Source organism: Phyllostomus hastatus, unplaced genomic scaffold (assembly GCF_019186645.2).
Source record: "Phyllostomus hastatus isolate PE091 unplaced genomic scaffold, TTU_PhHast_1.1 phas_scaffold_1066, whole genome shotgun sequence".
NCBI lineage: Eukaryota > Metazoa > Chordata > Mammalia > Chiroptera > Phyllostomidae > Phyllostomus > Phyllostomus hastatus.
This window is the reverse complement of record NW_025334004.1, coordinates 5531007-5555153: the sequence shown is the minus strand read 5'-3', so window position 1 is coordinate 5555153 and position 24147 is coordinate 5531007. Positions and strand designations below refer to the sequence as shown.

The window sequence follows — 24147 nt, the reverse complement described above, 5'->3', positions numbered from 1 at the left end:
GCATTGCTGAGCGGTGCTGTCACTGCCAAAGGAATGGCCCTCTCACATTTCTTCTTGATTCACATATTCAGTGTCGTTGCTTGTCATCCCCTCCCTCTTCTGCTTCCCAGACACTGAGTCTGGAATGAAAATTCACCTGCCTCTGAGTTGGCCACTGGTGGGGGCTGGGGTGTTACTTGGCTTCCCAGGTTGGAAGATTATCTCACCCAGTCCTAGCTATATAAACAGAGCGGTGTGGAGGAGCTAGCTCAGCAGGGCCAACTGAAGGGATTCATTCCGCAGGAGAAAAGCATTATTCAGACGAACTTTAGGCCAACATGATGATGCTGAAAGTAGAAGAGCTGGTACGTAAGACACATTATCTTTACACTGAAAACTGGCTCGGTCTTGGTTTTAATTTGAAAAATGAAATGTCCTTTTCTTTCAGGCATAATGCACAGGTAGTCTGAAAATGTCGTCTATGGGAAATGGTTGGTTTATATGATAAAATAAGTGAAATTAGAAAAGTGAAGCTGGCAGCAATAAATTTTCTACATATTTCTTATTTACTATCTTTTCCTTTGTTTTTATTACTAAAGTGTAGGATCACATGTCATTGTCAAAATGCCTTAGAGAAGAAGTTCTATTGCAAGAACTTATTTCTGGAAACTTTACAACTCAAGGTCAAGAGTTATCAAAAGTACCTAAAATGAAAGACGTATAAATAATCAGAGGGGGGTTGTGAGTTTCCTGGGAGAAATGTGATTAAGCCAATTAAACCTGGATTTAAACATATCAGTCTAACCTAAACCTTGATTTAACTAAGAAGCAGGGTGAGCACCTGAAGGTAAGTAATCCTGACACATTGCAGCAATGTGTCACAGCCTGAGATCAGGAAGGACCAGCAGTCCCCTGCAGCATCCTCTGCAGAGAACAACCTCTGGACAGGCCCTACTACTTCTGACCCTTCCATCTTCTTTCCCTGTAGGTCACAGGGAAGAAGAGTGGCAGTGGGGACACTGGGGAGTTCCTTCCTGAGGATTTCACAGATGGAGAGTATGAAGCTGCTGTTACTTTGGAGAAGCAAGAGGACCTGAAAACACTTCCACCCCACTCCCTCAGCCGTGGGGAGCAACAATGGCAGATTGAAAAACAACGAGAGGCAGAGGTAAGGATCTTCAATGGAATCACTCATGGGATGTTGGGGAGTAGGGAAAGGGGGTGCCAAGCAGGAAGAAGCAGAGAGAGAAAGGAAATAAATGTCACCATTCCGGAGATGTTTCTTTACCAAATTTGAATCCATAAAGAGGCAACCTCTATGGGACAGTTGTGGGAAAGAATATTTTGGCAAGACTATGACCTCTAGATTCTGAATCAATGATTGAATGTTCTTTGACCATGTTTTGATTGAAAGACTTGGAAAGAGAAATGTGTCCCATGAATTTCTGATGTCATAGGCATCCAGTTAATTCCAAGAGAGGCAGGCCTCTTTTTCTCAATAATGTGGTTTGTGGTCCACAGATAATTAATTGTGTCCACTATCTGTGTTGAGAAGATCTATGCTGCTGGGTGTATTTTCATTACTTACTAAGTGCAGATAAAACATGCATTCGTTAGCTATAGTCCCAAGAGAGTCTGTTTCATGGGCCCTGCTTAGTAGAATGCGTGAAAGAGGTTGGCATTGATATTTCAAAGTTTAACATTTAATATTGGATTCTTTGGGGTTAAAAAATAGTATTGAATATGATAAACAAAAAGGATTCTACAGAAATCTTGGGTTTGTTTATGGCAGTAATTTCAAAAATCATCACTAGTTCCTATCTCCAATTAGTCAAAAGCTGATGATAACATGCAAGAGAAGTGAAGATGGAGGCAGTTGAAAATTAGACCCCCAAATAGTTGAATAAAAAAATCACTGAATTGAAATCAAAGATTTATTTATTTTTTAATTTTTTGCTCAAACTGTTCACATCCTTATCTCAGACCTTGCAGATTTTGTTTAGCTATAGCCAGAATGCTTGTCAGTAGAACTCAACATGTTTTGAAATGTGGGGTTTTTTTTAGCTCAAGAAGAAAAAACTAGAACAACGGTCAAAGCTTGAAAATTTAGAAGACCTTGAAGTTATCATTCAACTGAAGAAAAAGAAAAAATACAGGAAAACTAAAGTTCCCATTGTAAAGGAGCCTGAGCCTGAAGTCATCGTAAGGGCTACTTGGTTTTGTGGTGTTACACGTCCGGTGTGGATGCTATGGGGGAATAAATACCAGTGGAGGGCGTGACTGAATGTTGGGACCCCCATGGTAACTCTCCCCCTATTTTGGCTTTAGACAGAACCTGTGGATGTGCCTCAGTTTCTGAAAGCGGCTCTGGAGAATAAACTGCCAGTAGTAGAAAAATTCTTGTCAGACAAGAACAATCCAGATGTCTCTGATGAGGTAAGGCTTATACAAAGCACTGAAAATCCAGCTCATCAATCTTGTGATTCTTATGCTTTATTTGCAGCCTTGCTAATATGATGCCAAAAATCAATCCACCTGAAACAGTTTTCCCAGCTGTTGCCACATATGCCAGCAGCATAATGGGAGAGTACAGTGGTCAAACAAACAAACACCAAAAAAAAAAAAAAAAAAACCCAACCCCTAACAAAAATAAGTAAAAAATTAAAAAGGCTGGATTAGTGCTATGGATTGAATCATTTTCTTGCATTAAATACTTCTGGCTGATTTTTCACTTAATCTTTAACTTCTTAGATCCTTGGGATAGACTTTTAATAATGAAGCAAGGCCAACAAATCACCTTTGCAGAAATATATAACTAGCATAATCTCTGGTTAGACCTGAACACATCAGCTGTAGACAGGGAATCTAGAGACTGGGGTTCAATTGCCAGCTCGGTCACTACTTTGTTACTTGATTTTTAGCCGCTAATTTGCATTTTCTGGACCTCAGTTTCCTCATCTGTAAATAAAGGGCACTGGAGTGAAATAATGCCTACAGTTGTTCCAGCTTTAATAGGTCTGTTCATCTACTTGTATGAGGCCAATTTACCAGAAATCGCTAATCCTTTTTATGTCCTTTTCCCCATGAATTGAAATGGGGAATCATTTCTGAAGTTGAGCTAAAAATAAGTCTCTCATTTTCTTAAAATGAATTGAATACTTTTAGATATTTAACTTAGCAGCAGTCCCATATGGAAGAAAACTGTCTGAGCTGCATGACAAATGAGACCCAAACAATGAAGGTGCAACACACGAGAGGGAAAACCAGCATCCTGGTAGTTTTCAACCTTTAAGTTCACACCATCCGTGCAGACTTCTAGGCACTTAGTGATGTCTATTGCAGGAAGCTCAAATCGCAGTCGCAGGATAATTGTTTTACTTCTGCAATTTTAGTGAATTTGACATTTCTGATTCATAAATAAGTACTCAAGTTTCTATCAATTAGATCACCAGCATTTCCAGATGCACACCTCATAGAAAGGATTTATGCACAGTTTTATATGCACTTCTCTCTCCCTCTCTCTTTCTTTTGATCTCTATTCTGACAGTATAAGCGGACAGCTCTTCATAGAGCGTGCCTGGAAGGACATTTGCCAATTGTGGAAAAGCTATTGGAAGCTGGAGCCCAGATTGAATTCCGTGATATGGTAAATATATTTCTTTGCTTGGAAATAAGTCAAAATGAGTAGACTATACGAAGCTTGAGAATACCTACAATGAAACAATGGGAAAATGATCTGAGAGAACTAGGCAAAATCTTATTTCTCCATACAAAGGGAAGTTGGGAGATGAGACTAGGTCATGTGAAAAGTATTTTCTATACATATTTAAAAGGAGAGGAGTGTTCCAGGGAAAAGAAAAAAGTAAAAGCTGTGGAGCAGAATTCAATATCCTCATCAGAGAGTTGGGTCATTATCAAGTCAGTAGCATTACTGAGAGGTAATGCAGTCGACACTTGCCTTTCAACATCCCTGTCCTTCCATTATACACGGCTGTCTGCTCTGGCCCCTTGGCTGCCAGCAATGAATCCGAATTCTCTAGCTGCACACCTTATGTGATAGATGCCGACTGCCACAGATGTGATTTGGGGTTGGGCTGCATACAAAATGAGTTGGATCTATGGAGAGCAGCTGCTATTCAGACCTCAATAATTCAACCACTGTGATGTCTACAAAGATCAGTATACAGCATATTTTATGAACTGAAACTGAGCTGGGAAATACTTTATTATTTAAATGTAGCCCAATTGGACTTTATAGCAAAGTAGAAAAGGTATATCAAGAGTTAAAAAAAAAGGAGTTCAAAGGATTTGGCCAAAATTGAACCCAAAAGACACAAAGAAAAACAATTAAAGAAACAAAAAATAAAGTTTGCATGGAAAGACTCTAAAATTCATGAGTGTGGGAATTGAAAGGCCAGGGATGTACCAAACAGAGCAATGAAGAGGGAATCATCTACGAGTAAGTGCAGTGTGCAGTGACCACAAGTGATGACAGTCGTGGCACAGAGGTGGTGCTAGCACAAATGACAGCAGGCAACCAGCAAGAGAGGAGGAAAAAACAACAGGGACACAGGAAGGGGTATCAGATCCAGATTAACATCTTTTGGAAGGGACTACTTTTATTCTGCCAGAATTTTTAAGTAACTTGTCTGGAACTTTTGAGGATACCTATTGGGCAAAAGTGGTTTAACGTTCCAGGCAGATGTGGGTTTGAATATCTATCCTACCATTGACTAGCTGTATTTCCTTGGGTAAGAAACTTACACACGTTGGAGACTTGTTTTTCTCATGTGCAAAATGAACACAGTAATACTTACCTCATAATGTTGCCAGAAGGACCAACATGTCGAGTGGGTAGCACCATGTTGGCACAAGGAAATGCTTGGCAAATCGTAGTTGTCTTCCTAATATGTATTAGATTAAAAGCCTCCTAATGATGCACACAACAGATGCACATGTATGAGTGCACGTACTCACATTCACACACATACAGTTCAGCTATAACATTTGGCCAAGAGTTGGAGCTGGGAATCCAGACCCTAGGAAAGCTGGTGTTTCTGGGCCTTAGAAACCAAGTACTAACTCCTCTGACCAGATTCTTCTTTACTGTTAAGTCATGTCCTTTTACCTTCCGGTGTAGCTGGAATCCACAGCCATCCACTGGGCAAGCCGTGGAGGAAACTTGGATGTCTTAAAACTGTTGCTGAATAAAGGAGCAAAAATTAGTGCCCGGGATAAGGTATTCCTCCTCCTCCAGCCGCCAGGCTCCTTTCCTCATCTTCCTCCTCTCTCTTCTTCCTCTCCCCCATCCCCTTTCCCATCTGTCGTTTCCTTCCTCCTGTACCCCATTTCCCTCCTCCTGCACCCCGTTTGCCACTGAGAGCTCATGCATAGTGGCCACTTCCTGCCCCCCACCCACTTGCCTTGGGGTCTGGGACAGCCCCGTTCCTCACATCAGCAGCGTTCTTGTTCTTCAATCTCGCAGCTGCTCAGCACAGCGCTGCACGTGGCGGTGAGGACCGGCCACTATGAGTGCGCAGAGCATCTCATCGCCTGTGAGGCGGACCTCAATGCCAAAGACCGAGTGAGTAGCCGGGCAGAGTTCCGCTTCCTAAATTTCACTCCCATTGATTTGGAATCACTCCCCAAGCCTGGCACCCTCTCGGGACCCACTTCCTGTCCGCAGGCCCACCTTTAGCCTGTTCACCCTGCTTCTTTAGGAAGGAGATACCCCCCTGCACGACGCCGTGAGACTGAATCGGTACAAGATGATCAGACTGCTGATTACATATGGCGCTGATCTCAATGTCAAGAACTGTGTAAGTGCTCCAAATGAGGGACCCTGCTTGCAAGATTTTTTAATTTATAAAAGTATATCTCACAACCTTGAAAACAGTCCTGCAATGGCAGTGTTTCAGAGGTCTTCTCTTACGGTTTAAATGCCCCTGTCCATTCTATCCCTGCTAACCTTGGCGAGGATTCCGGTCATCTGCTCAGAGATGGGGGAAGCTATAGTGACTAACATGACTTCACTGACAAATACAGTGTCTAGTAATTCTTCTAAAATTTGGTCTTGAAAATAAAAGATGGTCAAATTGCTCACCTTCACAGACACAAGGGCAATTTGCCTTGGCATCCTGGCAGAGCAAGGCCTGGGGTAGACAGGACGCCCCCTATTCCTGCAGCGGTCTAAAATCCTGCAGTGGCCAATGCAGCCAAGAGCCAATGAGCTCAATCAGCAACTACGCGGAGTAATTCTGAACAGCCCTGTCTGCGCACAGCAGCGTGATGTGCCGCCGCTTTCTTCCAGTGGCAGCTGTACTTGTGCCTATATTTTTGAGATAATTTCCATCTCTTCTCCACTTTGGTTTATCTGCACATCCCTCAGAATAATTTCCTATATTTAGGCCCTGAAAATGCTTGTATAAGTCCCTTCTGCAAGTATGTATTAATTTAGCTTCATCTGTAAGCAGGCAACGTAACCAACTTCTCATGGTCCCAATTCCCAGACAAACATCATCGAATATAAGCTTTAAAAATATCACCTAGAGGAATGGGTATAAATTACTGAAAAAATAACTTGAAAGCTTTTGGAGAATCACTTTTAAAAAAAAGAAGGGAAAGAAAATCCCAGTGATCATATAAATGTGAATAATTTCTTTTCCTTATTGTGTTACTATGAGACTGAGAGGAATATTTTACCATTAAAAAACTGGCTTGGTGACAGGAACAAAGAATAAATGCAAGAAATAGAGCCTGCTGCTTGGGGTGGAAGAGTGTTAACATCCCTGATATTGGGATTGGTCTTATCTAATAATTTAAGTAAAGTATCAGAAAAAGAATGGATTCAATAAAATCTCAAAAGCTGCAGAAAATACGATTTTTTTTCCAGGCAGTGAGACACTACCAGCAGAGATAAATAGCATACAGATTTGGGGAGACTGTGTAAGAAGGCAGAAAATCAGAAGACAGATTTCAGTAGGGAGGCGTGCAAGGAATTTGTGGAACAGCCAAAAATATACACACAGGGCTCAAAGTTCTGTATATCAGTTAGACCCAGGCCTAAGGGTTCTGAAACTATTAAGGTCATTGACCCAATGGATCTATGTTCCCCAAAGAGACCAAAAAGTGATTAGACACTCTCTGGAAAGGGGTTAGGAACAACACACGAGGTTATTGTATTGTTGTCCAAAACTCTGTCTTCGCGTTGGCCGGTAAGTGTTTCTCAAGGAAGATGCTATAGAGGTGAGAAGTCCCAAAATGAAGGTCACAGGGCCACTAACGCAATGTGCACAGGGGCCAGGCAGATCATATAAATAACTGACGTGGGTGGCTGCGGGAATCTGCGCACGGAACTTGTAAAGGTGGAGGCTCCTCCCCCACCCAGTCCATTGTTGCGCTGACGACCCGCGAGCACTGTGCTGCCAGCCCATCTAATTGCTTTTCAGAAATCGCAAATTCAGTTGGGAAATCTCTTACTTTCCAACTGTTGACAATTAATTCCAACTTAAAAAAACAAACAACAACAAGCCCCTAAGCTCTGTTTGAGCCAAAACAAAGCAGGTCTCTAGCTTGATCTGCATCTCCAAACTGCCAGGGTGCCATCTCTGGGTTAAAGAGAGACTTCTGAATGGATAGAGATGGGAAAAATTGAGAACTTCTCATATTTAAAAACAAAAATTGAGAGGTGACATAGTTTTAATTTCTGTAAATATCTTGAGACATATTCAAAAGGGAAAAATTTGGTGTAAAAATGATCTATTCACACATGTCACTGACATTATCTCTGAAAAACAAATTTCCAGGGAGAAAGCTCAGTGTGACTCCCTGTGAAAAATCTACCCCCTGGGGCAGTACTAGTTCCGAGCAGTACCTGAGTATCTAAGTCAAGGCATTGAAGCAGCTCAGTTGCCACCAGCTTTATCAATCAGGGAATCATTTTCCAAATTGATAGGAACTGGTTTTTCACTAAAAGGTCAGGACTACCGTACTGTGCCCATGCTGCAGAATAATGGAGACACAAGGAGGCATTTTTTAAAATCTGAAGATGACTTGTCATAGTCTTGCCATTTAGTGTCTTGGGACTGGAGATTTTTAGTAATACCTGAAATAGTCCCATGGTTGACATGGGTCAGTGGGGAGATGGGGGGAACATTGCTACTCTAAAACGCCAAAAGCATTCCCATGAGAAACACTGAAGGACTGGTTTGAATATACGCTGCGAATTATTCATAGAGGAAAGCATAAGACGCTTCAACAACATACACCCATCCATCACCTCATTAAACTCCCACACAGAGGATGTGAATTTACAGATGCCTCCCACCTGGAAGTCAAATTTCCCCATCTGTTTTGATTAGGCTGGGAAGACCCCGATGGATCTGGTGTTACACTGGCAGAATGGAACCAAAGCCATATTTGACAGCCTCAAAGAGAACTCCTACAAGAGCTCTCGCATCGCTGCATTCTGAGAAACGACGGCAGGCTCTCATCAGACGCTTTTCACCTGCGTTTGGAAGGCACCGACCTGACGAAGAGCAGCTAGTTATAAAATCCAGCTTCTCCTTATCAACCTGGGGTCAAGCGCACCTTAGAAAGTTTTGACAAAGCACAAGGGATATAGGCATTGAAATGTCCCTTAGTGAAACTCACTCTATTTATTTGTACGCATCCCCGTTTATTTATTTATTTATTTTTAAAGGCACTTCACCACCACTGGTGCTCAGACCCTTCTGGTTGTCTATTTGGTGAGCAAAGTGGAATTCATATGCAACACCCCAGGGCCTTCCCGTAGATAGTTCTTAGACCATGTTAATGAGCAGTGCTCTTGGTGACTACTGATGTGTCACCTCCCTCAGGTAGGATGTTTCAAGGTGTTTTAAAAGACAAAGGGGATTAATGGCCTCCTCTTTTCTCCTGAATTTTTATTCCTGAAGTCTGAGGCAATGGAAGGCAAGGAGTGACGGAAGCAGTAGAATAAGGAGACTCTGAGAAGGACAGGAAAGCCAGCCGCGGTAGAGCTGGGCCTGGCATTTCTTAGCAAGCCCGGCAGGTGCCGAGGTGAAGTGAACGTCGCGAGTGTGAGCGGAGAGCAGTGGAAGAAGCAGTGGGCAGCTGGGCCCTGCAGCGTGGGAGCTGCTCAAACAGGATGAAAGTGATGGCAAATTGTAAATGTGTAAATGTGTATTATGTCATACGTATATTTTATATTCATAATAAAAGCAAACAAATGCTAAACCTCTTTCCAAGTACTTCAGTAAGCGGAAAAGGCCATTGGGAGGGGGTTGTTGTTTGTCCTCCAAGTTTTTCCAGATTAGGAATGTCCTGAAGAACAGCACTTCTCAGGATTTAATGTGTGTACAGATCACCTGAGGATCCTGTCAGAATGCAGACTCTGATTCTGCCAATCGCAGGTGGGACCTGAGATTCTTCAATTCTGACAGGATCCCCGGGTGCAGAGGCGGAGGTGGCCACAACCACACCGTGAGCAGCAAGGCTGTGAAAACCATAAAGATACAAAAGATTTTAAATTCTTTGGGTCCCAATGATGGGGGCAAGAGACCCCTAGTGGGCAGAATGTTTACTGCAGGTTCAACCGTGCGCCTTACGAAGTTCCATCAGGGATTGCTAATTGAGGTGGAACAATTACTGTGGACAGAGGCAGGAAGAGTCAGAGGCCTCCCACAAGAAAACACACGTGGTGAATGAATTCTGATCTGCAAGGGTTTGGCGGCCAGGTGCAGGACCAGGTACTAAGACCTGTGATGAGAAAACCAGATCATCCCTTCCCTGCCTTCCTGGAATGGATAAATGCTAAAGAAATAATCACAGAAATTAATATAGAGTAAATATCTGTGGTAAGTACAAGTAAAAAGTACAGAGTGCTGTGAGTCTAAGATGTGGAGCCACATCATTTGATGGGATAAGAGGATTTTTACAAAGACCACTTTGAGGTGGTAGCTTTCAGGGGAGTCTGAAGAACAACCTGGAGTCATTCAAGCACAGAACATTCCAGGCACCAGAGAGAACACAGGACAGGGCAAGGTCTGGCACTTTAGGGAATGTGTGAAGCCAATGGGAAACACCAGCACTGGTACCCCTCCCAAAAAACCCACTCCAGGTAGGATCATGCACACAACGTCTGGGCTGTGCCTCTAACACTTTGACAGGACACAAAGACACAGTCCATTACCAGGTCTGCCAGATAGCCGGTCATGGACACATACGGAGTTCCGAGGATGGTTTGAAATATTTTTTAACCTTTCTATCTATTCCTGTAATAATCCAGTGTCTACCTCCCTGAGCCACCAGGAGCTTCCTTCTCTCTCCTGTCCTCCCTCCCAATCTTCTTGACCACCCTCTGTCTTCCCTCTAGGGTCTTGGCTCTAACCCCTTAGATCCTTAAAGCTCAGGGACCTTCCATTGCTTCCAAGTAAAGCACCTACAACACAGGTGACATTTCTGTCACTAATACCAATGTCTCCCACGGCATAACTTCGGTGCGTTATCATGTGCCGGAGTTCTCTCTTTAGTCTTGAGTCTTCCTCAAGTCTTCTTCCCCACAAGAGGGTGGAGGGTAAAGGAGAGAAGAGAACAAATGGTTTAAACACTTTTGTGTTGGCACATATACAGATTTGTACTAGTACAGAAGAGGTGACATGAAATATGCCCCAAAGAACAATATAACTCAGTTCTACCAAAGATAAACAGTTCAGGCAAAAATGTCAAGTTTCTGCAGCACAGGAAGTCAACTCTTTTTTTTTAAAGACTTTTATTATTTATTTTTAGAGAGAGGGGAAGGGAGGGAGAGGAACATCAATGTGTGGTTGCTTTTCTCGTGCCCCCACATTGGGGACCTGGCCCACAACCCAGGCATATGCCCTCACTGGGAACAAAACTGGTGACCCCCCGGGTTCGCAGGCCAGCACTCAATCCACTGAGCCACAACAGTTGGGGCAGGAAGTCAACTTTTATAAGCCCCTTCCTTGTCTTCCCACCTGAGCCAGCTCTTTCTCCACAGTGTGCCTGTTGGCTCGTGTTTTTTCAGTAAGGGGAACAACCCTGTGGCCAAGAGACTCCTGAAAGTTCTCATCATTCTCGTTCTCTCACCCCTCTCTTTCAGCCCCACAGAGTCTTCTCACCGTGCACACCGCTCTGTAATCCGTCCACTTGCTCCCATCCCAGGGGCCACTCCCTGGGTTCAGATCGCCATGGGTTACCCCATGGATAACTCAAATGGTCCTTGCTGGGACCCCCCACCCCCTGGTTTACTTCCCTCCAGTCTGTTCTTCAAGTTGTAGCCAGAGCGATTTTTCTAAAATGCAATTCTGGTCAAGTCATTCTCTTTTTTAAAATTCTCCAATGGGTTCCCAATTCTCCGGAACGTTTTCTAAAATCCTTAAAATCTGACAGCTGTTAACTCTATTCTTATCTATTTCTCATTACTTTCCTAGCTAAACTCTAAACTCAACTCTACTTGGATTTTCAGTTACTTAAACCCCACAAACCAGCACTTGCTTTTCCGCTTTTACGTGCTGTGCCAGTTCCCTGGAAGGGCCTTCCTCCCACCCCGGTTCACCCATGGCATGACTGCTCCTCATTCTTCTTTCGGGTTGGCTGCATTTTGCCCAGAAAGCTGCCATGACCCTTCCTTAGACGTTGTTATTCCTCCCGATGGTGCTCTTATGGTGCTTTTCCTCTAGGCCGTAACACCGATCACACTGCCTTCAGCCCCCAAGGGAAAAAGCTTCCTCTCTCCCCTTGAATGCGTAATACATACCCATTAAGTATTAAGCCAGTTATAGAAATAGATAATGAAAAAAGCAAACCACACCAATAATTCTGACTTCGAGGCACCCTGATTTTTCTGTGCACATTATGCATGGGCACTGGACATTTAGTTTTATAACTATTTTCAGTTAAACAACTTATTCTACGCATCTTTACAAATGGTATTCTTATGTTTCAATATACAATGGGTCATTTAACTAATCCTATTATTATTGGGCATTTAGGTTGTTCCGTTTTCCCATTATTTTAGACATTGTTGTAATGAATATCCTTTGCCATGCACGCTTTATACGTAACCAGTTATTGCTGAAAAGACACACAAAAGTACGTCAGATTGGTATCAAATTATACCTTCCATGTTATTGCCTTTCCAATCATGAAAAAACTTACCTTTTCAATCTGATTAGCAATATATATATATATATATACAAAATATATTCATATAAAAATTTGACTTTTGCCTGATTACTGTAAATAAAGTTCAGCATCTTTGTGTTTACTTAAGCATTTTTCTGGGTTAACCTTCTTTGTCCAATTTTCTATTGTCAAGTTCCCTGGAAGCAGCACTTGAAATGAGGGTTCTTGTGGTTTATTGAGAATAAATGAAGGTAATAAGATGAGGTGGGAGAAGAAAAGAGGCAAAGATGTGGTCTCAAAGGAAGTGTCTCCGCAGCCCAGCCCTAGGGAGCTCGGGAGCACGAATGGCACAGCATAGGCCAGAAGCCTGGGCTGTAATGCCCTCCATCAGGCCTCGTCTCTGGACCAACCTCAAGGGGCAGAAACAAAACTTTCCAGGCACCTCTGGGTAAGGTGATACCCATCATCCAGGACAATCTTCCGGAGGATGGAGATAGACCATTAGTTTCCACCATCTGGAGCAGCTGAGGGCTCGGTACACCAGCCTGGTGAGAGGGGTCTGGGCAGACATGGACGGCATTTGGCATGTTGGGTGTTTTTTAAAAAGTTTCTTGTAAGATAAGGATGCTAAACCTCTCTGGAATGAGCATCGTAAATGACTTTCCTAGTTGTGCTTTTCTAACAGATATTTTTATAGAGTCAAATCAATCAAGCTTTTTATGTTTTCTGGCTTTGATGACCACTTTGTCTTTTCTAATCCAAATGTTTTCTTTAAATTTACCTATTTCTCTAGTATTTACAATTAAAAAAATGTATCTTTCATTCACCAGTATTTACTTTGGGTGTGTGTACTCAGAATGAGATAGGAATTAAGATTTTCCCCTCTAGATGAAGAAATGATAACTGATAGTAGGTACATTGTCCATGACAGATCTTGTTCTGAGCCTTCTACAGACATTAATCTACTGAACCCTTGCAATGCCACAGGGAGAACAGATGAAGTGAGGCAAGAGCGGTTCTGTAATTTGCCCAAGGTCACGGGTGGTAAGTACTAGCAAACTGGGGGTTTTGCGCAGTGTCTTCACGCTTTGCACTTTACCTGTACGCTGCGCTGCTTCCCCCGCACCGCAACCCGTTCTTCCAGCTCCACCTACCGACCAGCCCTCCGCTTCCTCTTCTAACTGCAGTGCTTCTGGACTCCCAACTCTTTCATTAACCTAAGACAATTTCTGCACCAATTACACATTTTTGTTTTCTTTTTAATATATACACTGTTTTTTTAAAGATTTTATTTATTTATTTTTAGAGAGGGAAGGAGAAAGAGAGAGAAACATCAATGTGCAGTTGCTGGGGGCTGTGGCCTGCAACCCAGGCATGTGCCCTGACTGGGAATCGAACCTGTGACATTTTGGTTCGCAGCCCGCACTCAATCCACTGAGCTACGCCAGCCAGGGCATATATACACTGTTTTAATTACTAGTGTTCTGCTGTGCTCTGAATAATTGTCCAGTGCAGGTCCGTCCTATTATTATTCTACAAAATTTCCTATTCCTACATTTATTCTTTCAAAATACCAAGTCTACAAACTAAGCATATACACAAACAAAAACATAAACACTTTGGATTTTGTTAAATTTATTAGTTTAGGGGAGAATTTGGTGTATGTCTCATCTAAGAAAATAGAACATCTCCATATATTCCAGTCTTCTTTAATTCCCCTTATGATTTTAATTTGAGTTTTCTGGAAATAAAGAATTGACATGGACCAGAGGGTGGGGGACAATGGGGGAAAGGGGCAGGGTCAAGGAACATGCACAAAGGACCCATGGACAAGGACAAGTGGGCAGGGTGGGGGGCAGAATTGAATGCGGGGGTGGGTGGGCAGGGCAGGGAAGGGGAGAGCAATGAGGGAAAAATGGGGACAACTGTAACTGGATAAAAAAATTTCAAGTTTTTTTCATAGAGGTCCTATACATTTCTTAGTAATTTGTGTCTTTATAAATAGGGTCATCTTTTAAAATGGTATTTTATGAAATATTAAAATATTAGCTTTTGTGTACTTTATCATTGTTTTGCAGAACTTATTTTTTAAGTTTTTCAGAGAGGGAGGGAGGGAGAAAGAGGAAATACAGATGCGTGACGGAAAGATCGATTGACTGCCTCCCGCACACCCCCAGCAGGGGACCTGGCCCGCAACCCAGGCATGTACCCTGACCTGGAATCTAACCAGCAACCTTTTGGTTTGCAGGCCAGCACAGGACCCACTGAACCACCAGCCAGGGCATGTTTTGCTTTTATTATAGGTACGGTCATCTTGTTGCAACTGAATTGGTAGTGGCTCACATTCTAACAAAAGACAGAAGTACACATACAGGGGTGTCCAACTTTTGGCATCTCTGGGCCACACTGGAAGAGTTGTCTTGGGCCATACATTAAATACACTGCGACACATAATCACAAAAAAAAATCTCATCTTTTAAGTAAATTTACGATTTTGTGTTGGGCCGCATTCACAGCCATCCTGGGCTGCATGTGGCCCTCAGGCCACAGGCTGGACACCCCTGCATGGTTAGAATGAAACCTGCTGACTGCTATTCACTGTGACCAGCCATCATGCCCTAGTATTTTGAATGAGATAAGCACATATTCAAAAATAGAAAGCATGCATAACTGCAAATATGGAACATATTTGTAAACTAAAAAGCACCTGTATATCTGATGTTTTCCCACTTTTATTTTTCAAGAAGATAGTCATACCTGCAATAACTTTACCTTGTTTCTAATATAACATTGAAATCCTCAATATTATCTGGTACAGTTGGTCTATATTAATATATATATATATATATACACATACAACAGCCAAGTTGGCTAACAAGTAGATTAAGGTGTGGCATCAAAAAGAGTTAAGCCCTGGCTGATGTGACTCAGTGGATTAAGTGCCAGCCTGTGAACCAAAAGATCGCCAGTTTGATTCCCAGTCAGGGGACGTGCCTGGGTTGCAGGCCAGGTCCCCAGTTGGAAGCGTGCGGGAGGCCACCAATAGCACATGGATGTTTCCCTCTTTCCCTCTCCCTTCCCCTCTGTCTAAAAGAAATAAATAAAATCTTAAAAAGAATAGTTAAAACATACATCTACTTAAACATCTTATTTCAGTTTAAATTACATGCATACAAATGTACACTCATGGACCAGTCTTTGAAAGAAAGGTCGAAGCCTGTTCTTGGGTGTATGGAAGCATTGGTGGGAGATCCAGTTGTCTTTCTTCAGTTCCAGTCTCTTTAAAGAAAGAACTTATGACTCTTGTGAAGCAATCCAAGTGCAGAATTTTACTGCATCTCTCCCAAATCTTAGTTATCCCGCTCACACTTTTTTTAACAGTTTTTTTTTAGTAACTACTCTTTTTTGCAAAACTTTCAAAAGCATCAAATCTAGTTTTCCTGGGATTTCTTTTTTTACTCCTCATAGTTCATCAGTGCTCATAATTTTTAACTAACTTATATAACTTTATAATGCTAAATACGACACAAAGACTTGTGAATAAACACACACCTAACTCTTGGTGAATCCAAGTGGGGTGGGTATAGGCAGAAGCAAGCTGTTCCTCATGTGGTGAACTGCTGGTGTGTGGGCTCAGCAGCAGTGGCCATCAGCGGTATGGGGTAGGCTAATCCATCGTTACGCAAGTGGAAGTTAGACAAAAATGCTTTATTTTTAGAACCATCATGGTTAATATACACAATATATAAATAGATACGGAACGTGTGTGTGTGTGTGTGTGTGTGAGAGAGAGAGAGAGAGAAAGTCTTCTACTTGTGTTTTGCCAAGGGTTTTTATTGTTGCTTAATTTTTAAATCTGAAGTAGATTTTAAATTTTATCAAATGTCTTGTTAGCATCTACTAAGATGATTCTGATTTTTCTCATTTGACCTATTAATATAAAGTATAGAACATTAAAAAAGAACTGAAATATTCTTAGATTCCTAGAATAAATCTCACCTTGTCATGGTATACTGTTTTAATGGTTTCTTTTTACCAATATTTTATTTAGGCATATGTATTCACAAGTGAGACTTGTGTAAAGACTTCTTTTTGAAATGATCTTTTCCGACTCTGTTCTTTTTCTCAGTTAAAGAATTATTGATATCAATAGCAAAAATGCAGATATTTGCAAAAAAAAGGCTACTTCTACCTAATATAATAATCCTCCTCTTTAAAAATTATTTCCAAAGTTGGTTAAATCTAATGCTTTGATATTCTTAATATAACTGTTAGCAAAAATCAGTATTAGGTTTTCAGGGGCTTCCAAGGCAAAGGAGAGAGTCCTATTCCCAGGACATCATGGAGGCAAGAAGCAGTGAAGGAAGAGGCCCACTGTGATGTCAGGCGCACTTCCTTCTTCCACAACCCTTACAGCAAGTCCTTTTAGAAGGAACTTTGACCTGATGAACATAATAAAAGAAGCTTAAAAGAACAGATTAACTAAAAGCCAATCCCTTAATATAAGTTTTAATAGTCCTGAAAAACAACCACTTTTTGAGTAGTAAGGTTGAAAACACAGTGTGTATCAAGTAAAGCAGAGACGCATGAGTTTTTAAATGAACAAAACACATTTTTAAAAAGTCTTGAAATATCAAAACATCTAATTTATACCTGCTGTTTTATCCTTTACACAAAGAATATTAACTATAGACTGCTTTTCTCTTTTAATATAGTATCTGAATTCATTAAGCTGAATCTTTTATTTTAATGCTTCACCAGGTTTTGTTTGTGAGTTTAATGGCTTGAATGTAAAATCGCTTTGGGAGACTACCGATTCCTAGCTCCATGTGAAAACAGCAACTCATACAAAGGCTTCATTTCTGCTGTGGCTGATGGACTATAACAGGGAAGCGGGGAGTGCTGACGGGGACAGGGAGGTTCTTCTCAGTCCTCACACTTGGCCTTTTTGCAAGCTGGAAGAGAATCATCATCTCCTTCTGATGGCCGAGGTTTCTTCACTGTGGAAATAATTCCAAAAGCAGTTTTCCTAGTTTCTGTAAAACAAAGGAGGAAACCACAGAGCCTGAGGTTAAGACATGATTTAAAGAGGTAGTTCAACAAGCATCACCATGCCGCTTTGACTGACGGCACTAGGAAATGATACAACCATCCTGAAATGCGGACTGCTGGTGACATTTACTGTTAGTTCCCTTCCCTTGCCCCCAATACACAAATATCTGTGTATTTTCAACATCGAACTTATTCCTAAGGAACACTACTTCAAGAGTGTAACAGCAGGGCAGGTTATCTCTGACGGTTCATCCGAGGTACCTTAAACAGCCAGAACCCAAGTCGCAGACCTTGGCGCATGCAGCAGTGCTTTACGTGTGGGAAAAACACGGATGAATCACAACAGCAAGTACGACATCAACTGTATTTCTCCCATGGCGGTGTGTGCGCTCATTCCACTTTACAGCACACACCGCACTGGTCTTCCCGCTAGATCAGCAGTGCACTTCTGGAGAATCAACCGTATTTACTGCATTGCCAGCATGCAGCAATGCCTGGTTATGTAATAGGTGTTCGATAAATACTCGAGCGAAGGAAGAAAATCGAACTCACATATTTATTTATCTCATGTATTGGTGATGATGGACAAAGAACAGGATTATCAGATGTTTAGGTCAGCATGGTTAGACTTAAATTTAGCCAATTTCTGCTAAACGCCTACGCGCAGGTGCAGAGACGCAGGCCTCTGTGTCATCTGCAGCGGGTATGGAGATGCCCAACACAGGGCTTCTTCCACCAACACACTGAGGTAAGTGCATTAGGGGCAAACACAGGAGGAACAGAGGTACCCACGAGAATTAACTCTGCCTGGATAAATCAAGAAAGGTATCATAAAAGATGTGACTCTAGGAATAGGAAGGGGGAAAAAATGGAGAAAAAAGTATTCCTTTCCAAAGGCATGGGGAGAGGTAAGAAGAACCTGATATGGTTAGGGGACAATATGGCTGGTAAGAAGGAGGAATGAGAAAAACTTTGGAGGAAAGGAGGACGGCAGAGTAGCTCCTTGAAAGGGTCAGGCCAGTTCCCAGCCCACCAGACTGCTCGTGACCCGGTCAGGCCAGTTTCCTAACCTGCTGGCTGGCTCCTGACTCAGTTCTCCCAACTCAATTGAGAGCCTGTGGCTTAATCAAAACTGTCCCCTACCTCCCACAACAGACATCTGGCGCCAGCCACAAAGGCCGGTGGTCAGACTGACACTCTGGAACCTGGGAACAGCCCTCCCTTTACCTAACCCATTGTCCAGGCTGACATCCAGAATGCACCCCCCTCAAAAGAACAACCCCTCCCCTATCTTGCCACAGAACCCGTTCTTTTTCTTTCAAAAACCTCTCCTGCCTTCCCCCAGTGTTGAAGCTGACCCCCGCTCAGCCTGCCTCTCTGCGCAGCATCAAATAAAGGCACTTATGTAACAGGGTGCAGCCAGGGGCACCCCAGGTAGGGATTTGTAGTGGGGTCCAGAACTCAGGGCGTCCAGGAAATAATAATAATATATTGTGTCCTCACCCTCGTGAGTCTGAACTGGGGGATGGGACACGTGCAGCAGGGCCTTTGAGAACTGTTTTGCATAGCAACAGCTTCGCAGATAACATATTTATAACCTTTAGCTGGTTTCATAGATATTTTAAATAGCTGCAACCATGCTTTAAGCCTGGGGGGATGGGAGTGACTTCCACATAGGCTGTAACTAGGAGGCAGCTCCTCCTGGTTGCAGGGCCTTCATGAGAGCTTGGAATAAGAGGGGACCTACGCAGCTTTGGCAAGAGAGGAAGAACCACATGGCTTTAGGGCTCCCTTTGTCATGTAGCTCAGGAAGCTGGAGAGCAAGGTGTAGCAGTGATGCAGAGCTCTGGCTTAGCAGTTTGGAAGAATGCAGGAGAGATGCTGCGGGAAGGAAAGGGGTGAAAGGACTCTTGCTGGTGCGCCATAGGAAGTTGCAACATGGTTTTGGATTGAGAACTGGAGATCCTGGTGACACAGTTGATGGTGCCAGGAACCAAGGGAGGCCTGCCAGCCAGGCATGGATTACTGGGAAGAAGTGGGGGCTACCTGAGCCACGGACTTCTATTTCTTTTCCTGAGATATGTTACCCCGGATTGGGCAAAGGGGGGAAAGAAGGACTGTGTGTGTGTTTGTGGGTGTTTTAAGGGACTTTGGGATCTCAATGAAGACATTAAGTCGTTATTCTAAGTCTGTACAACCTTTGAATAACTAATTCCTTTCCTTTTTACCAATCTCTGACATTGAGAGACGTTATTTCCTGGTGGCGGGCAAGGCGAACCTAGTACAGGGGCACTCTGGGAGAAGGGGGGAGCCATTCGGTAATAGTATTACCATTCCCCCAGCCCCAGGTCTGTTCTGTAACACTTGGATCAGATCACCCGGTTCTTCCCGCCTCTATTTCTTGTGCATTCCTAACACTTCTGAAGAGCCACAATGCCATGAAAAGAGATTTCAACTTAGTCCTCAGATTGTGGGAGGGAGAGATTCATTAGCTAGGAAGGAGGTAGAATAAAAAAAACTCGATGAACATAAATTAGTTAAGAATTATTTCTTATTTCAAATAATAAAAGTAAGGTCAATTTTAAAGAGTTAAGCATTACCTTTTCATTTGTCAGGATTAACTTAACAAATCTACTATATCTTTGCCAGTTATTTAAAAGCATTTTAATATATAAAAAGCCTAAAACTCCTCTCAAGTTCATTAAAATGCCAGCATACTCAGAGAGCCTCAAAATAAATAGAAATCACCAATTAGTCCCATTTCACCAAATGAAATATGTTGCATTAGAGATGCTTATTTGTGTCACTATGGTTCTGAGTAAAAATCTAAAAATCAGTTGAATAAAAAGTATAACAACTGAATTGTGAAGACCAACACTTTGTAACAAAACAAAATACATTTATTTTCAAAATTCTTTTAGTTCCATCTCAGAAATGTTCTATTTTTCTTATCACATGAATATTTACTTCTTAAGTTAAGCTAGTAATTACAAAGAAGACTATCGTTTTCAGACAAAGATGCTCTTTCAGCATAAGTCTTTTGGAAATAACATTTGTATAGGGCAAGTGTTTTCACATGTGGTATTTCCCTCACTCATCCTGTCCTGGCAAATCTACAGCTACCTCTGGAGTACTTATTGATGAGTGCACTGTTGCATTCGTGAGGAATTCGGGCAGGTCTCCCAAGGGGTCCATCTTGGTCGAGTGGCTGACTGAGGACACCAACCTTGTCAACCACTGGCTGAAGCCTCTGGCCCTGCACCACTTTCGCTGTCCCTTCCCCACAGTTGCTATTCACTGGTCTCTGCAAACCTATAGGATCCATCTAATTCTGATTCCCTGTCACAAAACTTCCAGTGTTGAAAGGCAGCTACTATGTGTCCCCAGTTTTCTGTTTTCCTGGCCTCCGTTCTTGCACTGCTTTCAACAATTCCTCTCATGAGTGGGTTTTCAGACCCTCTAAGAACCTATTCACTGTCTTCTGGTGGTGCTCTGATGCTTCGCTCTCCTTCTCAAATGTGGCACTAAAGATGACACAGATGCCAGCTGGGACTTCATCAGCACAGAGGACAATAATGAGACTTTAAATCCCTTTGCCTCAGAATCCTTTCTTTCTTCTAATGTAACCTAAGGTAATCAGCAACCTTAGGAATACACCGCACAACTGTTCCTATTGATCTCCATATCCACTAAACCAGGGCAGCTACAATTTATCTTCTAGATGTGCGGTTAATTCTTCAGGGACAGCAAGCATAGACTAGGACTGTCCTGGGCACACTGGGGTGAATGGTAATGCCACCTAAAGCCCACAAGTGTTAGTTTAACTTCTATAAAAGCCCAGCTTTACATATATTCTTATGTTAAATGATTTTTTAAAGTCAAATGCAGAACTTTATATTTTTTCCTATCACATTTTAAATTTTTGAAAAGATTTTATCTATTTATTTTTTTAGAGGAAGGGAGGGAGAAAGAAAGGGAGAGAAACATCAATGTGTGGTTGCCTATCGCTTACCCCCTACTGGGGACCTGGCTCACAACCCAATCATGTGCCCTGGACTGGGAACTGAACTGGAGACCTTTTGATTCATAGGCCGGCACTCAACCACTGAGCAACACCAGCCAGGGCTCTATTACATTTTTTAAAAGTATCCCTTTTTTGATGGGCAAAGGCCATTGTCCCATTTCTGAACTCACCCCATGCAGTGCCACAGATCTGGCAGGTGGGTGACATATCTGAGACTCCATCAACCTGGCTAAAACTGTTTGTCCCTCCCAAGAGATCCCCTGAGACTCCCTCCCATCCAGCGTTTAGGGCCACCCAACTGTAAACTGTCACTTTTCTATATTAATGGCTGGTCTTGACTCCTGCTTCACAACTTCCTAAATCCTCTCAAATAAGCAACAGCCAGCCTCAGTGAGTCCCCAGCCTGCATAACTCTTGCTAAGTGGTCCAGCCTAGATTCATAGCTTGGTTTCATCTGGGAATGTCCAAACCCAAAACAAGTAGTAGCCATCTCGGATTGCTTTACAGCTCAGGCAGGGTGGTCCAAAGTAGAACAGAAGTAGGGCTAACCTTGGCCTGCACCACCCAGGAAATACCAGGGCCAGCACACCCAGCAGACAGCTACAGACCATGTCAGAGCACCACCACCCTGCCCCTGCATAGCTGATTCTCCAAAGAGGGAAGAAATTGGTGGTCAGTGGTCACAGCCAGTCCTTGCAAATGACTGGCCTGGGTAAATCCCTCCCATTGACCTGCCAACAGCAATCAAGCCTCAACTACAAGTGGAGGATGTACTCAGCCCACACAAAAGGTGCACCTTGGGTACCCAGTTTGGGTGATAGGGGAGGCTGTGCCACTGGCCCTACAGGACACCTAATGCATCAGGCAACACTACCAAGACAAGGAGTCATAGCAGCTCTACCTAATACACAGAAACAAACACAGAGAGACTGTCAAAATGAGGAGACAAAGAAATATGGCCCAAATGAAAGAATAGATCAAAACTCCAGAAAAAGAACTAACAAATGGAGATAAACAATCTATCAGATGCAGAGTTCAAAACATTGGTTTTAAGGATGCTCAAGGAACTTAGTGAGGACTTCAACAGCATGAAAAAGATCCAGTCAGAAATGAAGGATAAACTAACTGAAATGAAGAACAATTTATAGGGAAACAACAGTAGAATGTATGCAGCTGAGAATCATATCAATGATCTAGAACATAAGGAAGAAAAAAACAATCAGAAAAACAAGAAGAAAAAAAGAATCCAAAAAAATGAGGATAGTGTAAGCAGTTTCTGAGACAACTGCAAGTGTTCCAACATTTTCATCATTGGCGTACCAAAAGGAGAAGAAAAAGAGCAAGAAAATGGAAATCTATTTGAAAAAATAATGAAAGTAAACTTCCCTAATTTGGTGAAGGAAATAGACATGCAAGTCCAGGAAGCACAGAGACTCCCAAACAAGATGGATGCAAAGAGGCCCACCCCAAGACATGCCATAATTAAAATGCCAAGATTAAAGATAAAGAGAGGATCTTAAAAGCAGCAAGAGAAAAGCAGTTTGTTAACTGCAGCAGAGTTCCCATAAGACCGTCAGCTGATTTCTCAGAAGTAACCTTGCAGGCTAGAAGGAACTGGCAAGAAATATTCAGTCATGAAAAGCAGGGACATACAGCCAAGATTGCTCTACCCAGAAAAGATATCATTTAGAATCATAGGGCAGATAAAGAGCTTCCCAGGCAAGAAATAAACTGAAGGAGTTCATCATCACCAAACTGTTATTATATGAAATGTTAAAGGGAACTATACAAAAAAAGATGATCAAAACAATAACAGTAAAATGGCAATAAATAGATATCTATCAACAACTGAATCTAAAAACAAACCAAGCAAACAAGAACAGAGACAGAATCATGGAAATGAAGAGCGTTTTAATGGTTGCCAGATGGGAGGGATATGTGGAGAAATGGGAGAAGAGTTGAGGGGATTAAGAAGTACAAATAGGCAGTTAACAGAATAGCAATGGGGGTGTAAAGTACAATAAAGGAAAAGGAGTAGCCAAAGAACTTATACACATGATCCATGGACGTGAACAATAGCATGGGGATGGCCTGAGGGAGTGGGGGGTGCTGGGTAGAGGGGAGGCAAGGGGGGATAAATCAGGACATCTATAATAGCATAATCAATTACATATTAAAAAATGTATTAGTAGAAAGCTAAAATAAAAATAGTTTCCTGTTTTTGTCTACATGGAGCATGACTTGTTATCCAGAATCTTGATGATTCTTTACATTCATTTAAAATAGACAAAATAATGGCAACACTACCAAAGTGTGACCAAACTGTTCCTTAATTTCAGGAAAATTTCTATAAAATCCTATTCATTTCGTCATTCCCAGAGCTTAAGCGATGGGGTCTAGGCTATGTGCTACAATAATCTCAAACTAAATCTTCTGAAACCAAAAGCAAAATCATTTACTTCATGGCAAGTCAATACAGTAAATAATTCTCTCTGGTGGAGGTCAGATCACTGAGATCTAGGCACAGCACACAAGACTTCAGTAACTTCGCTGGTATTTGTATGCCAAGTAACTTCATCCACTTGCAGCGATCTATTCTGCAGCTTAAAATTTCTCTGATGTCAAGTAAATTGCTTCTTGACCAACTACCACTAGAGGTAAAAATTTCAAAGAGAATGAAGATAAAACAGAAAAATGTAAATTAAAGAAAACATAAATCTCATTTTCATTCTTCATGGTCTGGACATACCCTATACTTCTAATTCAAGTTTTATCATTTGAGAAATAAGACATTCAGTGGCCTCCAGTAGTAGAATTAATGTGAAGAGGAAGATATATTTAAATAAAATGTGAGTAAAAAATGTATAGTCTGCACAAACTTGAACATGTGAACAAAAAATGAGAAAAGAATCACAAGTTACAATAATTGTGAGAAGTTACAATTT

General features: G+C 42.1%; 2 protein-coding genes across 3 annotated transcripts in view; one reads left to right on the top strand and one right to left on the bottom strand.

The window, feature by feature from the left end:
• The first annotated feature begins 232 nt into the window (after positions 1-232).
• On the top strand, positions 233-9216 carry ANKRD1 (ankyrin repeat domain 1). The gene is made up of 9 exons (XM_045854699.1): positions 233-344; positions 968-1147; positions 2044-2181; positions 2308-2415; positions 3527-3625; positions 5120-5218; positions 5465-5563; positions 5700-5798; positions 8340-9216. The coding sequence occupies exons 1-9, from the start codon at positions 318-320 to the stop codon at positions 8448-8450; spliced, it is 960 nt and encodes a 319-aa protein (XP_045710655.1). The 5' UTR covers positions 233-317; the 3' UTR covers positions 8451-9216.
• Positions 9217-15711: 6495 nt separating this feature from the next.
• The window catches only part of RPP30 (ribonuclease P/MRP subunit p30), a 37397-nt gene continuing 28961 nt past the window's right edge, over positions 15712-24147 (bottom strand). Inside the window, exon 10 of one of the 2 annotated variants that reach the window (XM_045854676.1) lies at positions 15712-17162. In XM_045854676.1, the coding sequence (XP_045710632.1) occupies positions 17124-17162 (39 nt within the window). In that variant the 3' untranslated portion in view covers positions 15712-17123. The remainder of the gene's footprint in view (positions 17163-24147) is intronic. The other variant, XM_045854675.1, reaches the window with a different exon arrangement.